General features: G+C 36.5%; 1 protein-coding gene across 1 annotated transcript; it reads right to left on the reverse strand.

Moving 5' to 3' along the window:
* Nucleotides 1–482: 482 nt before the first annotated feature.
* Nucleotides 483–25,180, reverse strand: LOC144443493 (DET1 homolog). The gene is made up of 4 exons (XM_078132983.1): nt 25,092–25,180; nt 19,702–19,908; nt 3,450–4,988; nt 483–946 (listed from the first exon to the last, which is right to left on the reverse strand). Exons 3-4 carry the CDS (start codon nt 4,952–4,954, stop codon nt 754–756), a joined length of 1,698 nt encoding a protein of 565 aa, XP_077989109.1. The 5' UTR covers nt 4,955–4,988; nt 19,702–19,908; nt 25,092–25,180; the 3' UTR covers nt 483–753.
* Between the last annotated feature and the right edge of the window lie 54 nt (nt 25,181–25,234).

Consider the following 25,234-nt stretch of genomic DNA (forward strand, 5'->3'; position numbering starts at 1 on the left):
GGAAACCATACAATTTCTACATTTTACAACATCGGCTTTCTTGTGCCCTAGTTTAATCACAAGAAAATATTTCAGCTCATTCTGGAATGGCACACATGTGCATTGTATTTACATTGTAAAAGATAAAAAGAAGAAGACGAAAATTAGAAGGACGATCAATATTTCCATGGAAACGTATGAAATAGAAATGTCAATGGCTGAGTATATTCACACCTCCAGTACTTTGTGGGTATTGTAGATTCAATGGGTTCTTAGAAGTCAGTTCCCTGCTGACTTCAAGCTCTATTAATGAAGTCGTGAACACATTTGACAAAGGAAGGAGTGATATTATTCTATAAACAGCCTATGGTAGTACTTTCATAAATGGGATTCCTCTTTAAACTACATGTCCATGATTACTGAACATACGTGTAGCCTGTGGCAGCTTTAGTTTAGTATCAGTCAGACATCATAGCTACATGGGAACACCTGCACAACCCGTGTTAAACAAATACAGATTATGATTTTCACACATTTTAGGATCAATTCTTGTTGTGTGAGTCTCAGTCTATAGCAAACAATGCACAACTGTCGTACGTCGTGAATAAATAGTTACATGGGGATACCTGCACGACTCATCTTAAACGGTTAGAGACTACGATTTTCACACCTTACGGTATCAGTTTTTGTTGAGTTCATCTTGTTCAGTAACAAACAATACACAACTTCCATGCACTGATCGATGCGTAGTATATGATACAGATATGCTATGTCTTAGTCAACACATACATGTCTGATGTGAAAGTTGACAACATACTCAGCATTGGTCTTCTGTACAGAGATGGCAAAGGGTTCATAAGGGTGAAAGGTGAATGCTACCAGTCGTCTCGCTGTAGGTGGACTCGGTCTCCCTAACACACCGGCATGAATCTTGAACTTCAGTAAACCAGAGTCGCGGGCATAGAACCTTGAATATAAGACAAAAAATTGTATTAATATTATTATGTTTTCACTATTGCACTGCAGTACCATTTGTACGCTTATAATGTTTTCACTATTGCAGTTGTCACTGCAGTACCATTTGTACGCTTATAATGTTTTCAGTATTGTACTGCAGTACCATTTGTCCGCTTATAATGTTTTCAGTATTGTACTGCAGTACCATTTGTCTGCTTATGTTTTCAATATTGCACTGCAGTACCATTTGTACGCTTATGTTTCAGTATTGTACTGCAGTACCATTTGTCCGCTTATGTTTTCACTATTGCACTGCAGTACCATTTGTACGCTTATAATGTTTTCAGTATTGCAGTTGTCACTGCAGTACCATTTGTACGCTTATGTTTTCAGTATTGCACTGCAGTACCATTTGTACACTTATAATGTTTTCAGTATTGCAGTTGTCACTGCAGTACCATTTTACGCTTATAATGTTTTCAGTATTGCACTGCAGTACCATTTGTACACTTATAATGTTTTCACTATTGCACTGCAATGCAAATACCTTAAATATGTGCATGCACCAATGCAATCAATCACTGATACATATATACACTAACTACTTATGGTACATAATGTATTATAATAAATGTTAGCAAAGACCAATTAAACATTGCTTTCTCTTGCCTCTCCCTCATTTGTCAGGATACGGTGAACAATTGATATACGATCGTCATCATCATACATCCTGGAGTCAGACAAACTCATTATCTGTCAGTATTGTGTAATTTCATAAAATCACATCAAAACCATGTATATCAGTTTACATTCCTCTCAGCTATTCACAATGGAAGGATTGATTTACAAAGTTAAAGATTAAAATGTGACATTTTTAAGTATCTCTTTTGCTTAGCTCTGCTCAACTTAAAAATTCAACAATATTTTCTTGTGTTCCTCTTTAAGGGGTACAATTTCCAAGGAATGCTTCCGGCAGCAAATTTGTCCAACATTTTTATTCAGACTTTAGATGCAAGTATTTGCTACGTTTCCTATATACTTAATTCGTTGTCATTGAAACATGAATCAATTGCACCATTTTTGCAAGGTAGGTAAAAAATCTACTTGAATTCAGCCCAGTCACTTTAATATCAGGGTTCCCAACCAAAAGTATGGTTCAATGTATGGGAAGTATGTCATTTTACCTGACTCAGCAAAAACACTGACATTGACGGAAGATGACATGTGGTGCATGGGGGCTGGGGGAGGGGGTTGAGAGGGTACCGCTTTCAGCTCAATGTGTTGGTAAAGTATGAAAGCAGTGACATATACAGTAGTGTGATTCTATCTATTCTATAAATTTATAGACTACCAGTTAGAAATAAGTCCTAGCATAAAAACATCACCTAGATATTTGTGTCAATTCCTGCACATACGCATGTACTCTTAATTATTATGCTGTTTCCAGACATCCAACACTCCTAGTCCCCCCCCCCCCACACACCCGCAACTATTATTTATCGTCAGAGATTTTTATCAGTCTGTTTTGTTTGCATTTTGCAACATTTACAGTAAATATTAGACATGGTTTTAACCTCAACAAAAATAGGAAACGTGGTTAACTGCCCATACATCAGTTGAGGGTGTGGGCGGGTTAAATCCATTCAGGGTGCTAACATGAGTAAGTGCGGTAATGTCAGCTACTGGCAACAACTATGTGTACAGTTGAGAGATTTAGGACAAAACTAATCATTCTGCTTTTGGAAAGCAAACAGTCAAAAGAGTGTACAGCTATGTGTGCACAAAAACACAATAGCTAAATCTTTAATGAAATTTCACGATCTGTACACAGGGGTGAACAAATCCACTGGTCCTGGGTCTGCGACTAGCGATTTTTTGGGCGGACCACACAAATTTTACCTTGTCTGGTCCGTCGGACCAGTATCTTACTGTTTATAACTGTTAAAAAGTCGTCTGAATATACAGAGTCATAGGCATATTTTATGTTTCACATTAGCGGGATCAACCTTGGACCACTAATTCTTTCAGCAGGACCACTGGATTTTTTAAGGCACTGGTCCGGGGGACCACCAGTTCACAAAATGATTTGTTCACCCCTGGTACACGAAAGCAATTACAAAGAAAGCTATGGATATTGTATCTGATAGCACCAATCCACGTCACTGGATTCTTTAAAACAAGATCTGACACCAGATATGTATTACGTAGCAGCTCGATGTCATACGAATAAATATAGATTACACTTTTGTGCCATCTGCAACAGGGTGCTTTATCAGTCTTGCAATAGCTAAATATGCTCACTGTTCAGTTGTTTTTATGTTGATGTTATTCATCTTAGTGTTATGTGATTAGCTACATATGTGTATGTCACTCCGTAGTTTTGGTGCTTGTATTTTATGGTATGTGCTGTAAACACCGAAATACATTTCCAATATTACTTTGAACTAATAACAGTTACTATTGTGTATCTTATCAATCACTTAGAATCTATAAAAACGAATTGTTCGACAAACCTGATTGGATGATCCCCACATGCCTTTGGTCTTTCCATGACAGACACCCATTTGTCATCATAGCTGAACAAGGCCAGATCTAGGTAAGGACTGCTACTGTAGGACTGGGAACTGATCGGTAGCTGAGCTAGAAGTCTCTTCACAGCCTCGGTGTGACCCCCATATTTAGCATTGATTATGGTATGTTTGAATCTCCGCTGAATCTGACGGGCGTACACATTACACGACGCAGAGCATGTAAACTGTGAGTGGGCATGAAGTGATGCATTGCGATACAAGTCACAAAAGTTTTCAAAGAGCTCTAACAGTTGTTCTGAAGTGTTCTCATACACGGCCATTACTTCTGTTGTAACCATGTTGTAAACTACAAAGAACGACGGTTGTGAGTTGGGATCTTGAACACGCAGAGTTACCACATCTTCACTGGCATATTTAATCAACAAGTTCGTCTCATCCAGAAGCTGCATTTTCCACATTCTCAGCAGTTTAATTTGATCAAAGTACTGATAAAATCTCCTCATAGCAGTTGGAGATCCATCTCTTCTAGCCTTCCTCCAAAGAAATGCAAGAAGCCTATGCTTCAGAGAGTTGATACTTGTTTCTCTGAAAGGTCTGTGTTGCTGTGAAGTACCATTGCTATCTGGTCCTACTGCCGACAACACCAATGCGTCGTCTTCATAACAAAATCTCCCAATAACTCTCACATCTATAAAATTACCCTCTGGGGTGACCTGAAATATGTGAATTGTCTGTTGCTGGACTGACAACACAGCCAGGATGTTTCTATAGAGGTACAAACCTTGGTTGTGGGACAGAAAGATTTTATCACATTTAAACTGTCTGCTGTCACACAGTATACCTAAGTGCATGTCAACTACATGGAGTGAGTAGTCTTCTAATGGTGATCTTGGGTTCGGTGAAACTGACTCATTATTGCGATACACATCAAAGAAATATGGGTACGGCTCCTCAGGAACATAAACAGCTGAGCCAACAATTACATAACGCCCATCATCAGTAAACAGACTACACTCCCTGTTTAAGTGTTCCCCATTGGGTGCCACATTAACACTATGACGTAGGGCAAAGAATCGACTGAAGATATTACTCCGTATGTTCTGTGAATGTTCATCATTCCCTGTTAGTGAGCCTTTGATGTTTTGTAGCGATGCTTCAGTTGCAGCTGGGCCTTGAAACTGATATATTTCTAATGAGGTCTGGTCTGCTGAGAAGGCAATAAAGTGTTGACCATCAGGTGAAAATTTGCGTAAGAAACATGGAGGTTTTTCCACATTCACAACAGTGAAATTAGGGAAAACGTTCTGATGGAAAACTCTTGCGGCATGGAAGTGGGTTCCTGGTTTGCAACTATGTGTTTGTCTCTGCTGCAAACGATATACAATATTTTGGTTGGGTATCCGACGAGGCCGAATTTTGTCTGTGTCTCCACCCTCATGGTGCCTTCCTACATTTTGAACTTGGCTCTCACCCTCAAACAGTGGCATTTCTGGTTGGCAAAGTGCAACTTACATATGCATCCTGAAGACACAAAAAAAGGAAAAGAAAAACAATTACATTTTTTCAAGGGCAAAACTATAATTTATAAGGAAGCGTGATCATGAAGAAGTGATTTAGAATAACAGCAATCAAGAAAAACTTTTTGAAATGATTCCAGAATATTTAGTGAAGGGCATGTTTGTCAAATTGAATGACGATGTCTGGAAGTGAGACCTATTACTTGTCTACGTGATGTCAAACACTCAAAGTTTTATTTGATATCCCCAATTGGATCACACCTGTCCTATAATACTATTGTTCAAGTCACATAGTTGAAATTGCCATAGACAAAATTATAGCATTTGGAACACATGCACAGTCGCACCAGCTTTCTCTGTCGGGACTTTGAAAGCACAATTTTTATGAAAACACCTTTTTAATGACTATACATGTACATGGGTAATGGTACAGCAGTGAATTCAATACATTGGAGATGCTTAGAGGCAGAGTTCTCACAGCGGGATGAGTTGCCATAGGGCATTTAGCATGTTTTGTATACTACCTTCAACTAGACTCATCTTTATGGAATTGTATCTAGTATGATTTTCAGACCCAAGTAAGTCTGGATTTAATACCTCCACGAATGTTTACACTTTTGTAACTTAAAATAAATGTATCAGTATGATTACAGTTAGAAAGAACACAATCAAAGGTCATTTCTTGGGGAAGAATATTCTAGTGCTATGATACCTGAGTTGAAATGACAAAATTACCTAAGGTCTTTTCTTTTTAACTTGCCGCTATCCTACAGTCTCACTTTTAGTCAAAAAAGAGGAAAGAAAGGGGACAGGTAATTTACTTTTCCCTTGTACTAGCAAAGTGCAAAAAAAGAGGTGAAATTACTGACCTACACTTTCTATACACTAAGGTACCTATTCAGAAAGTCAATATATTTAGTGTGCCACCAACTCAAGCGATGGATATCAAACACTGGAACTACAGATAACTTTGGATGGAGATTTCTCTCAGATTTTGACACGATGGCCTTTTTGGGCTACACACCAATGTACCCTCCAGGCCAATTGGATGTGTCACTGACACACAACAACTTCTTGAGACACACCAACATTTGATGTACTATATTTACTGTGTACTATAATGTAGTGATTCACAAGAACAGCCAATTTTTATCAAGTTGACCAGGGCAAATTGAAGAATGTTTTTTAATACTTTTAATGTATTACATCTTATTGAATTCTAAACTAGTTCTTAAGATAAATGTTTGTGCTTGACAAAGGTGACAAATTGCTGAGTGTGATTCTCATTGAGTTGCCTCACATAACTTGGCTTTAAAAAATGACCAGGCTAGAAACTAAAGGGTTAAATGTCTACATTCTGTCATTCATAGACTAACAAGTTGATCAAATCTACATGAAGTTCATATATATTTCAACTTTTCCCCATCAAAGTCACGACACAAATGATACAGCAAGTGTTTTCTCCTCTGTTGTGGGTATCATAACATCTATGCACAATGTATTCATGCAAAACGTCCCTTTGTAAAGGGAAATGCAACTCAAGGAAACAAAGTGTTTTCTTAAACTATGAGTTCTAGAGTCAATTAATCATTTATGATTTTACACTACATGAATTTCACGCAATTACCAAACTCAATTCTTCTCTTCAGTGGTACAGTGTTACCATTGCCTCATGGTCTTTGCAAGCAAACATAAATATTTATTAGATTCAACCTGCATGTTCATGACTATTTATCTGATGGAAATAAGCACTTAGGAGTCATGAATACACATTGTTCATCTAATAAATATCCATGTCTGCTAAGACCATGAGGCTACGGTATACCACTGAAAGAACGACAGAAGTAAAAACAAGTTTCAAGTTGATGTTTCTTGGCAATAGAATGATATGAAACCATAATTCTCCAGAACCCAAACTTTATGACAATACCTTTATTTCCTGGAGTTGCACTCCTCTCTAACACAAAATTGAAAATACGACAGCGAAATCAGAAAATCCTCAAATTTCGTACATTCCTACAAAAGGCCCACAATTAGTCTTTTATAAGGCAAGTTCAGAAATATTTTAAAACTTTTTGTTTTTAGGAGAAATTGGTCCCTTTAAGCATATTCTGCCACATAAGCAGTCTTAAATATTCAGATTATACATTCAAGCACTTTTGACATGTTCACCATACTTACCATACTAATTAGCATATCAGATGTACAAAGGTCACTGACTTATTAAGTCTGCTCAAACAGTTTGTTTCTCAGTGGGTAAAAATAATATTTTACAAAAACATTCTTATTATCAAGTGAGATGAAGAAAGCCATGAGAGACTAGTACTGAGTAAGGCCTACAGCATTTTGAATTCCTGAATAGCCTTGTACATTTTTGTAGATGTAAGAATCATATAGTATTCAGATAAAAATTCTTTGTTGAAACCAACTGACATACAAGTTCATGAAAACACAATCTATTCATTGTGTGTTTATGTGCATGCATGCATGCATGCGTGTGTGTGTGTGTGTGTGTTAAGTATATGTATGTGTATGCATGTGAGTATGTCTATATGCGTCTGTGTGCACATGCCTGTATATGTGTTCAGTGTGTGTGCATGTGTGTACCCACATACATGTTTGTAAATTGTATGTTTTAATGTGTGTATGTGTAATATGTCTATGTATATGTAACATTAGGTGTGTATATGCATGTGTGTAAATGTATATGTGTGTGTGTAAGTGTCGGTGTATGTGTATGTGCACATGTGCATATGTGCACTTGCGTACATGTTTTGTGTATGCATGTGTGTGTATGTCTGTATTCTGAGGAAGCAGGGATAAACAAGTCTGACTCATTGACTTGTTACGTGCATATTCACTACAGTAGACAAGACTCTGTCCACTCCACAAATGCTTATATTTTTTAATTCAATATGTCATTTTGATGAAGGGTCAGTCAGAAAACAGGTACAAATTCTATCCACTGTGTCAGAAGACGTCAGTGGCATCATCACATGTTCAGAATCAGCAAGGAGGACAGAGCATGTGTGATGTAATGTCCATTGCTAGATAGGATCAGCCAATCACAAAGGGATACATTTCATCATGGACTTTGTATCTAAGTGGGGTGAGCTGTTGGTTGCTATGTAAAATCACACTCTAATTAAAGGTTTGAATACAAAACTGATCTAAGCATTTGTGGAGAAAACAGAGTCGAAATCCACCAGGGCAAAGTCTGGACTATCACTACAGAAAATGGTGATATTTACTCTTACAAGGAGCTGGGGACATGATGGGTGACCCGACCGTTTGCTATAATAGTTCATTGCTCATACCTCGTTTGCAAGCAATGTGGTATACATGTAGACTTCTACACAGACACAGTTTCAAATTCATGCTGTAGGCACTGCATAAGAAGCACAAGCAAATGTTATATTTCACTATACAATGTAGTTTAAAAGGTTCTATAGATGTTTCCAAGCTAGGGTCATGACGTCATAGATTTGGAAGATAGGAGTCTTGATCTACAGACATTTGACTGTGGTACTTCTGACATTTAAACTCGGAGTCATTACAATGTCAACTTTGATGGCAGGCCACAATCACTCACAAGTATTGTGAAATGTCAGTGTCGTATACATGTAGTATATATGTACTTTAATTGCTATATCCAGAAATCTCTGATCTTTCACTTTCTTGAATTACAAGGTTATACTGTAGTCATATTGTTCAGTACTAGAATTATTTTAGCTGAATATGTGCACAAAGCTTTATCCATGGAAATAAGTTCAATATTCCTCTTCTTCTTCTTCCAGTATAAGAATCAACTTCATAAATGAAGGAAGACCCTGGAAATGTGACGTATGCCTGGCGTGTGCAAAATGAACAATAAATACAAATACATAAACACAGCTAAACTTTAGTGGCACTGATGGCATTTTTAAATGCACCAGGGAGTTGTTTTGTGTACATAATCTTCAGGGAGCTGATTTCAGACTCTGCATGTGCATGGATAGATAGAATACAAGTGATAATTGTATTTCAAAGCTGATATGTGATAGGCTAGTGTGTTCTCAGAATGTGAGGGATGTACACGTTGTTTTCGTGGAAATGGTATATCAATGTCGACAAGATGATTATGAATCTTGTGGAACATCATAAGACTGACAATATGACGTCTTTCATCGAGTGAGAGTAAATATTCAGTTGTTGTGAAAAAGGTCAACAACATTTGCACTGAATACAAAGGGACGACTGGATGAGTTATTTACAAGAAGTGTCTACTTTCTCCTTGCACTGTCCACCAAATTGAAGTACACCTGACACATTCTAACTTACCATTCCACTTATTTGTTCATGTGCAAATATAAACATGACTATTGAGTAAAGCACAAACAGTTCAGCATTTTAGCATGAGATTTTGAGGATCAAAAAGGACTATTGATGAGAACAGATAGAAATCTCAATGCTAATAAGTTGAACTGTTTGTGTTTTTTAAATTTAAGTTGTCACACACAAAGAGAGAGAGAGAGAGAGAGAGAGAGAGAGAGAGAGAGAGAGAGAGAGAGAGAGAGAGAGAGAGAGAGAGAGACACACAATTTCAAGTCTATAGCACAATTAAACCATTGTCAGTTCAACTGTGATAAAAATTAATGATAAAATGTTTACAAATGGCATACATTGTAGTTGGACCCTATAAATCTCCTATAGTACTTTCTCCCAGTAGATGGATTCAACTATAGCCAGGATGACTGAGATAAAGAGAAAGTACCCTCCTATAAGGTATCAATGGTACATGTACACATTTATAAAGCCCCTTCTGCAAGTCATTTTATACCTCTGGCACAGACCTGTATCAGCACAGTAACCCAATATAACATCCTCAAATCCCTGTGGAGCATAGCATCCATTATAACTAACTGTCTCTGTAAGTACATAAGATTAAAGTATTCACATAGCAGCCACTGTCTTACAAGGTCCCCAAATATACAGTCATGGTTAAATAAAGCCATTCTGAAACAAACTACAGTGGTGAGGCTTGAACCAGCAACTTGCAGATTGCCTAAGCCAGCCACTCTAAGCATTTGACTGTCATGACTCCAAAGTCAACTATCACTCGGAAAAGTGTATATATTACATTCAGTAAGATGCCATCTGTATGTGTTTACATTCAACATTGCCATGAAATTTCAACGATGCATAAAATGGTATATCACTGTTACCACAGCAAATAAAGTAAAGACAAGTAACACCATGAATTAGTCGCATCCAATAATCATATATTACAATATTTTACCCCCAGCACAATTGGAGAATACTTCTCTTTAACTAATCTAATTTCCCCGCAGTGAATAACAAAAATACACACATTATCAATGTATTCTAATGATAAGGAAGCAAGGAAATGTGAGATATCAGTTTTAAAAAAAACCCAGCTTTTCGAGATGCTTGTAAATATAGGAAATGTACGAGTGACAGCTTTAATAGCAGCCAACATGTCTCCACTAAGGGAGGGATTTGGACTATTAGTATCTATATAATTCCAAAGTCACCTTGTTAGAGTTGATAATATCCCCATTACGACTGCCAAACCATAATCACCCCCTTTTCAAAAGAGACCCTTGATACTTTAAATCAGCATTTTAACACCTAACACCTCTCAAAATCTATTCGGAGTTGCCATGGGGAAATATTTAAAAGAAAAGTGGTAAAAGATGGAAATAAAGAAACCCGGATTTGTAAGACACTATGACTACAAGCGAAGGTTATAATTATGGTCTTAAATACACAACTTCTATAGATATCTCTTTCTTTTATCACAAAACCAACAGCAATCTGTTACTCCTGATAACTTGTGATTTGACTCTGCTCTTATAGGAATAAAGATGTGCCAATTAACCCTATACAATTCTTCACACCACTTATTCTGTGATATCCGTATTTCCATATACCCATGAATCATCAGCAGGATTGGAGTAGTACATGTACTGTCTGTCAATCATACCTCTCATCCTTTCAGCTGTTGTCATGGCAACACCAGAGTTGAATTGGTCTAGTTATGAGACAAGGGCCTCACACCACATCTGAATATGGATAATGCAATGATGCTAGTGTATGATGTGCGAGTGACATACTCCTTAGACCAGTCAATCAAGACAATTTAAACAACAAGAGGTGGAAAGTATTCTGAGATGAAGTCAACTGATGCAAGGAACACTACATACGATATCAACCATTTTTTTCCTAAATATCATTTGCAGAATAAGTAAATATCATTCGTTTAAGAATGATCCATATGGTCTGCAATATCAGTGTATTGCTAATGTGTGGGAACCCCAATAACAGAGTGGGAAATTTGGTAAAACCGCACAGATGTGCACACATTACTGTGACAACAATTTTGATGGGGAACCCCAGTATGGGGAACACTAGGAGATTTTACCTACGTAGTACATGTGCTTACCACTGTCAATCAGTCACAGATAGTGAAATTGTCAGTAGTGTTTAATGTAGTGTATTAATCATAACATGGATTGTATTGGAACTAGCTTAAACTTCACCCAGCAATTATTTGGTTTATCAAATATATTTCTTAATCTGTTCAAGCTGAGATGTCATGCTCATGCAGCAACTTATGCAGGATTTATGGGTCTTACCTGTGCAGGGATGTAGAAATAGTAAACACTGGTGGGAACGTGAGGGTTTGCAGGGATGTAGAGATAGTAAACATTGGTGGGAATGTGAGGGTTTGCAGGGATGTAGAGATAGTAAACACTGGTGGGAATGTGAGGGTTTGCAGGGATGTAGAGATAGTAAACATTGGTGGGAATGTGAGGGTTTGCAGGGATGTAGAAATAGTAAACATTGGTGGGAATGTGAGGGTTTGCAGGGATGTAGAGATAGTAAACACTGGTGGGAATGTGAGGGTTTGCAGGGATGTAGAAATAGTAAACACTGGTGGGAACGTGAGGGTTTGCAGGGATGTAGAGATAGTAAACACTGGTGGGAATGTGAGGGTTTGCAGGGATGTAGAGATAGTAAACACTTGTGGGAATGTGAGGGTTTGCAGGGATGTAGAGATAGTAAACACTGGTGGGAACGTGAGGGTTTGCAGGGATGTAGAGATAGTAAACACTGGTGGGAATGTGAGGGTTTGCAGGGATGTAGAGATAGTAAACACTGGTGGGAATGTGAGGGTTTGCAGGGATGTAGAGATAGTAAACACTGGTGGGAATGTGAGGGTTTGCAGGGATGTAGAGATAGTAAACACTGGTGGGAATGTGAGGGTTTGCAGGGATGTAGAGATAGTAAACACTGGTGGGAATGTGAGGGTTTGCAGGGATGTAGAGATAGTAAACACTGGTGGGAATGTGAGGGTTTGCAGGGATGTAGAGATAGTAAACACTGGTGGGAATGTGAGGGTTTGCAGGGATGTAGAGATAGTAAACACTGGTGGGAATGTGAGGGTTTGCAGGGATGTAGAGATAGTAAACACTGGTGGGAATGCGAGGGTTTGACAGCTGAAACATTTGTACAAAGATGGCAAGTAATTCTCATTCATTACCTGCAATAGAATTTAACTATCTAAGCACCTCATAAAAATAATGACTATTCAATTTCTTGGTCCATGACTTACGCTCAGCACACTTCACATGCTTTACTATAGGCACAAGTGAAAATAAGTCATCCTTCTTTTTCTATTTTGACTCTCCAGTGTGAGATAAAATGCTATTGCAGGTACTGAATTGTGTACTAACTTGTTACAAATCTAATGGGGTGATCGGAATAAGATGCACAGGGATGTTGAGAGAGTAAGCTACAAGTGATACTGTACAGCCTAAAAATGATCATTTGTACAGGGAGGGCTGTCTGGTATGCATCCTGTGTGGTGGGAAAGGTCTAATGTGGGGTTGAATTGGATCACACCTCGGCTATTGTGATTGGAGAAAGTAAATCAAAAAGCTGTATTTACATCTCTATTGCAAGATGGCCACAGGTCATTCAACTATGGATGTCAGTACAAATATTCTACACCGTGGGTATTTTGAAATAGTCACAAATTGCAGACGGTTATTTAGTTCCATTTACATATTTCTACTTATAAGTTATATCTTAGTAGCAATACTGATCATTCTGGCAATATTTTGACAATAAAAAAATACGAGCTCGAGGAGTAAAATCAGTTTATTCACAATGTCTGTTGTTTCTAAAGATTTAGATTTTGTACTTGGAAGGGCTTTGAATTTTCAACAGGAGTTTTGGTATAAAAGGCACCATTAGACATATTTGTAGGAATTTTTATTTGATGTTGGTTTTATCAAGTGGTGTTACATCTGGTAAATTGCTATGGAAACATGACATTCTTAGACTATTTCAGTGAAGTGCAAATGACAAGAGATTTCCCTACCTTAAGTTCTCATAGATAACATTTATATGAGTAATATCTTTGGACAAAATACAAAATGTCTACTTATGGAAGTATGTACACCCCTCAAAGTTTGTGCCCCTTCTGTGTAGTGTTAGACATCACTGGATTTATCGCCATACAATGTCTGTTTAGTATATATGATGGTCAAAAGTGTTCATCTGCTTGGTAGAACCATAGACCCTCCATGGTAGAACAAATCACTTACACAGGTTTTAACACACAAGCAGTTGAAAGTTGAGCTTTTTCTGTCTTGGTCAACGATCCTCGTAAGACATTCCACAGTTACACAGCTGACCACTGATTGTCAACCAAGAATAGAAAGCTCAATGTTAAAAACGTAGAACTGATTGTGCATAATAATCTATGTAAGTAATCATATACACTATCATGGTACTATGTAGCATTCATAGTTTGCACCCTGTTTGCATCTACTGCACAATACAGGCTATTTTTTACATGCTTGTCTTTCTATGGCTGTATGTTACTTTGTCTGTTTGCAGCCACAACATGGAAAGTATATTTTGCTGAAGGACCTTGCAGTTTATTTCTGATGTACATGTACAAATGCTCAGTGGTAAAATAATCACATCAAAGACATGGTGAATAAGAGCTCATTCACCTTTTGAATACCAGATTTGACACACTGAAGATACTCTATAAGGGAAATACTTGGATTGAGACTCCAGAGGTAAAACAAGATGGTACAATCAGTCTCTTTGAGAAACCTCAATACCACAAGTACTTAGAACGATACATCTTGGGGGTCTGTGCAAAGGACAAAAGATATGCTCACACTTTGGTCACGTCAACAGTATGTACATTGTACCATTTATTCACATATACAAGTGTTGCACCATGAAGCTCTTTGCCTTCCCTTCTCCAACATTCCAAGAAATTCATGTCATCTAAAGAGAGACCTGATTCTTTGTGACAGAAATGTTCATTGCAAATGTTCTTAAATTATATTTTTGCCCATGGCAGGCTTGATATTAGTTTTCACAAGGGCAGTCTTGGAACTTTGATTTGATTTGTCAATGTCACTTCTATACAACATATACGTTACTGTGTGACCCTTTCCAATGGTTTCTTCTGAAACTTAATTTCATACATATGTTACACAGTTATTAAAAATAACCCAGCTTTCAATAAAATAGTTTTGCATCATAATGTACAACAAAGACAACCATGTTTTCAAAAAGAGAAATATTGAACACCCCATGGATATCACAATCTATAATTTTTAACATTTTGTACTACATGAATAACAAATGTCCTGCAGGTACACAGAGCATAGCACAAATCCTGTCTTTCAAATGATGGCAATTGCTGCAGTTGAAATCAGTCTCATTATAAAACGTGGCAATACACAATCCAGACAGCTTGGATATATTTTGTACACTGTTCTGCCATGACATGTGAGAATAGGTGGTGATGAAGCCTGATGTAAACTAGGTATGAATGGCCATGGTATGGGTACCAACCATTCATAACCAACCATAGTATGGGTACCAACCATTCATAACCAACCATAGTATGGGTACCAACCATTCATAACCAACCATAGTATGGGTACCAAACATTCATAACCAACCATAGTATGGGTACCAACCATTCATAACCAACCATAGTATGGGTACCAACCATTCATAACCAACCATAGTATGGGTACCAACCATTCATAACCAACCATAGTATGGGTACCAACCATTCATAACCAACCATAGTATGGGTACCAACCATTCATAACCAACCATAGTATGGGTACCAACTATTCATAACCAACCATAGTATGGGTACCAACCATTCATAACCAACCATAGTATGGGTACCAACCATTCATAACCAACCATAGTATGGGTACCAACCATTCATAACCAACCATAGTATGGGTACCAACCATTCATAGTCAACCATAGTATGGGTACCAACTATTCATAACCAACCATAGTATGGGTACCAACCATTCATAGTCAACCATAGTATGGGTACCAACTATTCATAACCAACCATAGTATGGGTACCAACCATTCATAGTCAACCATAGTATGGGTACCAACTATTCATAACCAACCATAGTATGGGTACCAACCATTCATAGTCAACCACAGTATGGGTACCAACTATTCATAACCAACCATAGTATGGGTACCAACTATTCATAACCAACCATAGTATGGGTACCAACTATTCATAACCAACCATAGTATGGGTACCAACTATTCATAACCAACCATAGTATGGGTACCAACCATTCATAACCAACCATAGTATGGGTACCAACCATTCATAACCAACCATAGTATGGGTACCAACCATTCATAACCAACCATAGTATGGGTACCAACCATTCATAACCAACCATAGTATGGGTACCAACCATTCATAACCAACCATAGTATGGGTACCAACCATTCATAACCAACCATAGTATGGGTACCAACCATTCATAACCAACCATAGTATGGGTACCAACCATTCATAACCAACCATAGTATGGGTACCAACCATTCATAACCAACCATAGTATCTATGCCAACCATTCACAACCAACATTCATAACCAACTACATGGGTACCAACCAGTCATAACCATCAACATTCGTAAAATGCAGTCTACCACACACAACTGACCATCATGTGTAACCATCACTCTATCAACAGTATACATATATTTGTGTACACATACAATGTGTAGGTATGTGTTTTGATCATTCACAACCACTGACACTGTGTGTCTATCAAAATAGATTGACAATGGCAGAAACACAGTCATCAAAATAGACATTGAGATAGGTATAAACAGTCATCAAAATAAATATCATCATGGATAGAAACATATATGTAATAGACATTGATGTGGGTATAAAAACATACAACATATACTGTATCACATACACATCTCATCATGGGCATAAATATATGTATTTCATTACACACAGATGTAGCCATTGTGTAGAAATGTGTGTTGAAATACAGACATTGACCAGAACAGATATAAAGACATACATGTAGATATGGATTAGAAAAACAGCAATCAAATTATAGTCAGGGACTTGGGTAGAAACTACAGATAATGACCTTGTTAGAAATATTACAGAATACTGGCATGCAAATATGTAACCTTCTCATTACTACTGCTTTATTGTAGCTTATCTAGATGAAGTCTTGTCCTCACAATGGCATCCGTAACTGATATCATTTTCAATTTTCTATGTCGACTGCTTTACAGCTTGAGAGCATTTCATTCATCAGGGTTATGTTATGGAATTCAAGTGATACCACCACTGCTTCTTATGTCAGTGCTATTTATTTCCTTGTCGTCTTCAGCTGTTGATTTGATGAATAGAGAGGAGGCGAGTTCAGTGTTGCCATAGATCTCGACCAATTATTGCCACACAAGAGGATGTCACATCAAGCAGGCACATCTTTGTACATGTCTATATGACTGAAATTCCACACAGAATTACTCGATATGTCTTTCAGGATTTAACTATCCTCTTATCTGAGTGTGTATGGTGTAAACCCAATGGTTAGAATTACTGCATATTAACTAAACCACAGGTAAAAAACTTGGCTTATCAAAAATAACCACCACAATATAAGTACTAGACTGCCACTCTAGGTGACATTTTAATCAAATCTACAATAAAGGAAACAGGGAATATATGAATATCCCAATTTCTTACCACTTTATTGGCAAATTTTTTACATTGTAATTGCAAATGATGGTTTCAAGTTATTCTGCATACATGTCATAGTGAGTGAGGTGGAAGGAGAAGACCCTGACTTCCTATAACTATGACCACATGATTACTGTCAAATTTGAGAGGGATAATTGACAGCCAGGAAATAATGAACTTAATCTTCTTTCAATGACCAATGAATTTAATATCTAATTTAAATGTTAGAATTATTGCTGGGTTGCTGTCAAAATTAAAGTCTGTTGAAGTATAAAGAGAGGTATGAATGGGATAATTTAGGGTAAGCCGTTTATATAGAATGAACTCCTTCTCAATAGTAGATATAGTCAATGTATTTATCATTTTTCACAATACTTATGTTTGTTCTCATGCATATGGTATTATGATGGATTTAACTGTACTGATGAACTGCCAGCCCGAGTGTCTTGGGCCATTGCAAAGTATTGTAAAGTGGTCATTTGGCTAAGTCATGGCTGACATTTTAGTTTATGTTTACATGCCTTGATTTACACATGTAATATTGTCATTGTTTTAGATAGGAACATCCAGGGTACATGTACTTCTTGTCAGGTGGAAAATGTCCCAAGGGCAATATACAACAAAAAGTATTTCATTATGTCTAACCTCTATAAATCACACTTTCAAAAAGCTGCTTTCATATTTTGGCTGCATGAAAATCGTAAAGATAAAAATCAACATATTAAGTTTCTAACCATATAATCATTCACATAACAGGTCATAAAATCTTACAGCTATGACCCCCCCCCCCCCCCCCCCCAACTGAAATTAGGGGTGATACACAGCCTACCAATTGTAAAACCAACAATCCAGCACGTATCCATGTCATATTATAAGTCCTCAATGATGGCACATTCACCATTTCTGTATTGTCTGTACACATGTATGTATGTCAGTTGTCTATCCCTTGGAAACTGTCTTGCAAAATTTTGAGATATCTTGTCAATACTTTGTTGCACACACACTGGTTAACAGCAGGTCACACAAATCAATAGGTTGATTGCGAAAAGGTCTTGATTTGAACTTTTTTGGCAGCCATACAAGGTATTTCAAGTATATACTGGTGCATGTATATCCTCCAGTTAGTGTCCAGTATATCATATGTCAAGTATGGCACAGATTCCCACTCAAAAGTGTGCCAGATAGTCAAGATGCAGCTGATAGGAAATGCTGTGAAAAACCTGCACTGATACAATTTTGGGAAAGTAAAGTCACTTTCACTGATGCAAATCATCTTAAGATAAACTCACAATTGAACGGTTTGACTTTTGGATTATCAGCAGCAATAAATTGATATGGCCTTGTCACGCATAATTTCACTGTACCTATCATATCCATTCAGTAACAAGTGTAGTCTGGTATTCAGTGAGTCAATGTCAATAATTGATGGTGTAACTGTCTGTATAATAGAAACTACTATCCGGAGAGTGCTACCGATATCTCAATGACATGGGATATTTTCTATGTATTATACCAGTCCATGCACAAGCCACGATATTGTCTCTGAACAGAAAATATAGATTATATACGAAGGTCATTCTATGTCACAACAACCTGTGTCTACCTCACTGATCACTGGTTCTGTGGTGCTAAAACTATGAGTCAAAACATTCCAAATCACCCCCTCCCCTCATAAATCATGGTATTATATTATTCCCCAACATTTGAGTCAGAGGGTGATTACATGTATGTATGTTAAAATACTCTCTATGACAGTGTGGTAGAAAATACAAGTACATTTTTTAAAACTGAACTCATACACATTTAACTATTCTAAGTATCATCTAAATCATTTAGTATGGCATTGATACAGCTTTTCTTTCTGATGTATGGAACCAGAATTTGGTATTTTTTCTATCCTTTCCTTAGTACTTTGTGGTGACACACAAGAAAACACATATTTTTTCTTATCATTTTCACCGACAAACAGTTTTTGTTTCTTAAGACTATTTTCATACGCAGTGACAACATATTGTCAGTATTCATATGCTATATGTATCTCATGAAATGATTGTAATGAATGAATCAATCATTATTTGTATATCACTATGATCATATACTACAAGATAACACTATCTGTAAACTGTACTAAACAAATCTACAGGGAGTAAACTTCTTTGTTAAAAACTCCGTCAAAAGGACTGCATACATGTAATGCCATGGAATATTTAAACAAGCATTGCAGCTATATGTTGAAGTCTAAGCAGTGTACCACCTATTCGATTTGACACTGACACTCAGCTATGTCTTTAGTCTAGAAACTGTATGTATGGGCTTGTTTTCTATAATCTTTCTCTCCACTTATAGTCAAATGGACAAAATCGAGATCGAGATCAATAGAGAGAGAGAGAGAGAGAGAGAGAGAGAGAGAGAGAGAGAGAGAGAGAGAGAGAGAGAGAGAGAGAGAGAGAGAGAGAGAGAGAGAGAGAGAGAGAGAGAGAGAGAGAGAGAGAGAGAGAGAGAGAGATATATTTTGACTCTGTGAGTAGAAATTTCATTACTTAGATCGTAACTTTTGAAAACATTTGTTTGATATTGTTGACAGATGGTTGACCAACAGGAGCTATATTTGCTTACTTACTTACTTACTTACTAACAGGAAGACACTCTTGCCTTGCAGGATTTTTAACTCTATAGTCACTTTTACTCCACCCAAGCCTCAAGACAATGACATTTCTTCATCTGTTGCTCTGTTGTACGTTTTCTGCACAGGCTTTAAGACAAGAAATTTCTCTTCTTCTTTTGCTAAGCTGTGCTGAGTTCCACCCAGGATGTAGGACACCATCTGTTGCTTATCTGTACAGATAAATGTATCAAGAAAAATAAAGTTTACTTAAGTTTGGAGTGTCATGGAAGTAAAAGTATAATACAGAATATATATGTAAATGACGAATGTCTTCACAAATTGTACCCCATAGATGGTGTAAAATATAACTGGAGTACACATTTCCTACATTATCATCTTGTTTCATCAGTAGTAAAAATCTAGGGCTTTTGTAATTTCGTGAAAACAATAGAAGTATAATCACCATATTAATTTTACTTTATACCCAACGTCTAACAACTCTTGTAGTATACATATACACTGATTTATATCCAAATACAACATGGCTCCCTGTATAAATAAGGGCAAAATTTCAATTATCAATTTCTCTGTAATCACACAAAACATAAGTGAACAGATAAAATCACCCTGTCAGTCTCGTTTAATGAAAAATCAATTTATTTCTTACACTAGTGTTCCACATTTAAATTTTGATTAGTCCTACGAGTCACAGAGTGGTGACCGAACTGTGTTACTGTCTCTGAGATGGAAGGTTTAGTATTATTAATGATATAGTGCTATCAGTGTCTAGTGTCTACGTACTGAACATTGCCAATACATGTACAGGTGATGAACATTAAATTGTACATCAAAGAATTACTGTAATCTTTGAAGCTCTTGTGTCGGTTGTATCAGAACCACGACAAACTTTTTTGTCTGTAATCAGTGAATGTGATCATAAATATTATGTACTGCATCAAAGTGCTTTTCTTTGCATATTTACTAGGTTGTAAACCAATGTTATCAGTAAAGTTCATTTCATATAAAAAATTGAATAATTGCCATAGGAAACAGGCATGGGCTACCTATTAAAGATGGCCACATGAAGACAACAAAATGTATCATTTCTGATAGACAGTATGACACTGTCGTATGCACAAATGTTAATTTTTATCAAAGTCTAAGAAAAAACAATATCAGTCTGCAAAACTAATCATTTTACCAAGTAACAGCCAGACCAGAAACTTGGAATAAAGAAATACAATATTTGCCACACTCACCATACATGTATGTAACATATAATAATATTTATACATCATCATTTTTTTAGTTCCATTTCATTATGTTAACATGATTGATGACCACATAAATGTCTTATGTACTGTACACACCAACCGTGTTCTCCAATTTGTTACAGATACTACATTTTGTATAAGTACAAGTACAATGTATTTCAAATTTTGTATATTGTGTCTCTTACTACTTGTTACAAAGTGAGACACTAATGACTTGAGTGGGGTGGATAGTGTTACCGGTTGAACAATACATACATGATTAATAAATCATTTGAAATGACAACAATGACATTTCACAATTTGTCATGGCTAGATTCAAAAGTGAGCTTTCCTGAAAAGAAACTGATATGGTAAAACAAGATCCTAGAATAAATATAACTGAGCAAAAAGCCTGAAATGACATTGACTTAATTCAATTGAGTCATATCTATCATACTTCTACCAAAATAGCTACATGGATGTTGGAGGTGATAAAAAACAATTTGTTCTTATTGCTTGTGTGCTTTATTCTTTATATCCATTTATTTGTATTTGTTCTACAGGAAATAATGCCATGATGTGATGCATAAAGAACAGTGTCTACTCATTGCAGAAGATACAAATCAGGGGTACGCTAGGGAGTCTAACTCTATTCCAGTGCCTAACCCAACTCCATCCATGTTAACCCTAACTCCCTAACTTGTATACAAATACATGGTGGTATCCACTGTAAAGTCAGACCGCAGTTCCACGTTCTTGTCACAATACACAATTCACCAAATGACAATTACAATTCACCAATTGTAAATCATACACTTATTATACTATACATGTATGTCCATTTTGATTATCGGCCTTATCAAAACTTCATGTAGGCAAATTTCAAATAATGGATTGAAAGATACAGAATATCTGAAATTCAATACGAAGCAAAAGAAATACTACATGTAATTCATAACTGAGAACAGCTAAATGTAGTGATTCCATGATTGAAAACTGGAGAAAGTTGATGTTGTATTTTTACATCTGCTCAGTAGTTTTGGAACTAAAGACATATTTGGCCCTAATTTGCATATTATTGGTGGAATCATCATGTCATGAACAAATCTTAATCTACACATCACTAAGAATGTTCCCAGCAACTTTAAGACCAATTTGCTCAATACTTTTTTGTTTAGTTTTTTCTTCTTTTTTTTTCTTTTTTTATTTATAAAAAATAACATTTTTGACCCAAATCACATACCTGTGAGATGATCATTTTGCTTTTCAATTTCCCAACTACACAACAAAAGTAATGTCCCCACCAAATACCAAGGCAATCGGTATGGTGTTTTTTGAGTTTAACTCATCACACACACACACACACACACACACACACACACACACACACACACACACACACACACACACACACACACACACACACACACACACACACACACACACACACACACACACACGGACAGACACACACACGGACAGACACCGCTCCATGCCTTTACCACTACTGAACCTTATCAGTTCAGTTGTGTTAATAACCAAATACATTGTTTCTTTGCTCTGAAATGAAAAAGTATACCTTTACACTTTATATAGATGCTATAATGGATTGTGGTACATACAGAAAATGCTTTACTTTGGTGTGATGGGTTGTAGATACATGTACATTTGTAGTTGGATAAACAGACATCAAGTTGCATATCCCATGCTGTAATCAAAATAGATCCAAAACTAGCGTTTCAAAATACCATGTTAACGTTGGAAAATACTCTTATTGTGAATAATAATCTTCATTTTTACTGGACAGTTCTTTAAGTTTTATAAACTTGTCTCCCAAGAAGTCCAGTAAGGGCTGACCCTCATGGGTTCAGTATTGATGATGGGTGGAACACAGGAATATGCAGGGAAAACCTGTGTTGTTTTGGTAGAACCAAACTGAATGATACTCTTCTTATTTACAGTATGGTAAATTCATTCAAACCAAGACCAGGGTTTGAACCCACACCACACATGGTTATAAGAAGCCAGTTGTTTAGCTACTCGGCAATCAACAACCCTTAGATTCATTTAGAACAGAAATCTAATTATGCAGTTATAGTAATGGCAAACATATCAAAAAGAGTCTCTCTTCAGGTCAAGTTCTTGTATAGATAATGGCTGTGGCAGGATTAGGGTTACTAAAGCAGTTAAGTTGCCTGTAACTGACTATAGACAACATACTGCAAGGAAGTGTACGGTACACATGTACATATATATACAAATTCAATAGTACTCTAGTTCCTGATGAGGTATTCTGATTTTACACTACCTTATCTTCTCACATTAAGCTAAAACAATACAAGAGCTGCTTGTTACAATTACTAAGATTCACCTTTTATGTATCATCCAAAGCCAAAACCTGGCCTTCAGTACTGTCTATTGTGGCTGTGTCCTAATGCAAATACAAAGTAGTATAGTAGCTGTTATAATCTGTTATCAAGGCTCTTTGATATATAATTTTCAATCATACAGGAAATTGTATTTATAAATTGAATTCTGAAAAAGAATAGGATTATTCAGAGACAATTGTGAAGGTAGTAAGTTTTCTCACTGACAATTTGGATTTGCATTTAATCTAGTAGTACCACTTCAAAACATCTGTTTAACTTGAAAGTAGACTGACATATATCAAGATTTCTGTGTTAGTTTTACACAAATGTTGGGCTGTGAGGGATCATACATAATATATGGTTATTAAAATGGTTGGGATTTTTTAAAAATAAGTGTGGTGACAAACTATGGTTGGATTCAATGCTACTGTACAGGGATTTTTTAAAGATGAATTGTTCTGTATATCCCACTGTGGTTGTCCACTTTGTCTTGGTAAAAGAAATACTGGATAAGAATTTGTGTTTGTAAAGAAAACTTTAATTTCAAACTCTGGAAAAACATGTATGAAATATATATATAATACTATTAGATCATTGTATCTACTGACAGCCTCTTGTAAGGTCATTTTCCAGAAATATAAAATAAATAGATCAATAAAAAAAATCAATGGTGCTGTAATGATTGACAGCCAGACAGACACTTTACCAAGACACTATTCCACTCATCCTTCCATTTCAGCTCAGTTATAAACTGTTAGTATTAGCACACTCTGCAAGCACAGATCAATAAACCCCAATAATGATTTCATTATATCAATAAAAACAATAACAATATAGAAGAATTTTTTTCAACTAACATCACATATTTTGACCTAAATCACACATTTGTGATGCAAACATTTCATTTGAATATCCCATCTAGCCACCCTAAGTAATTAGTCATTCATTACCCCCCCCCCCATCCCCCACCCCCTCATACAGACACACATAACCGAACTATAAACTACACAGAAAATGACCTTACAGAATCATACATCATGTATGAAATAGATTCTTGGAATCCGACATGTAAGCAATAAAGTTTATATCTCAGGCACATGCGAGATCATGTAAACCACGGGCACTCGAATCAATGTGTATGATTTATTTTTTTAATGTATAGTGAATCACTCGAATCAATCTGTATGATTTGGGGAGGAAAAATGTATATGGCTTATTCACTATACATTTAAAAAAAAAATCATACACATTGATTCGAGTGCCTGTGGTGTAAACAGAATGGCAAATCACGAAATGTTGTCATGTTGTACATTTATATATGCTAACATAACTGAATGTTGACAACACTGATCCAACCAACGTGGCAAAAAAAGCGAATCTACTTCCTTTGCCAGAGAATCCATGCATGAAGAAACTTACCAACTCTCCAACCCAAAGGTACAGTCCGAAGTTTTACCAAACTTTGGACAATGATTGTAACAAGTACACATGATTTGCACAATGTTGATTTACACCCATGTTAATTAAAAACTATAAGCTATAATGATATTTTAAAGACAAATTGTTTATGTTATGTAACGTGCACTTTGACCTTAACAGGTTTAACCTTGACAAAAATAACCTTTTCTCTGGCCTTTCCAAAGTTTCCGCTCTCCATTCAGCGTGTAACTGTAAGACGAATCGAATTTGTCGTTCATATATCTTGTTTATGACATAGTATCTCCACGAATGCAAACAATTGTGCTTATTGAACATGTCTGTGATAATATAATATGAAACCCCTTCACTCACCTATGTACATGGATAACGTGATCAGCTGTTCCTCAATTGTTAGTTTCACTTTCGACACTTATCACCTCTGGCCGCCGCCATTTTATTTCTATCCCACAAGTCCACATTTACCATGTTCCCTGAACATTCTTTGAAATATGGGA

The sequence above is a fragment of the Glandiceps talaboti genome, chromosome 12 (genome assembly GCF_964340395.1).
Source record: "Glandiceps talaboti chromosome 12, keGlaTala1.1, whole genome shotgun sequence".
NCBI classification, from domain to species: Eukaryota; Metazoa; Hemichordata; class Enteropneusta; family Spengelidae; genus Glandiceps; species Glandiceps talaboti.

Coding starts and splice junctions, on each gene's coding strand:
- LOC144443493 (XM_078132983.1), bottom strand. CDS start 4,954: ATGCCACTGTTTGAGGGTGAGAGCCAAGTTCAAAATGTAGGAAGGCAC. Junction 947..3,449: donor TGTGGGGATCATCCAATCAG/GTTTGTCGAACA, acceptor CTTATATTCAAG/GTTCTATGCCCGCGACTCTG.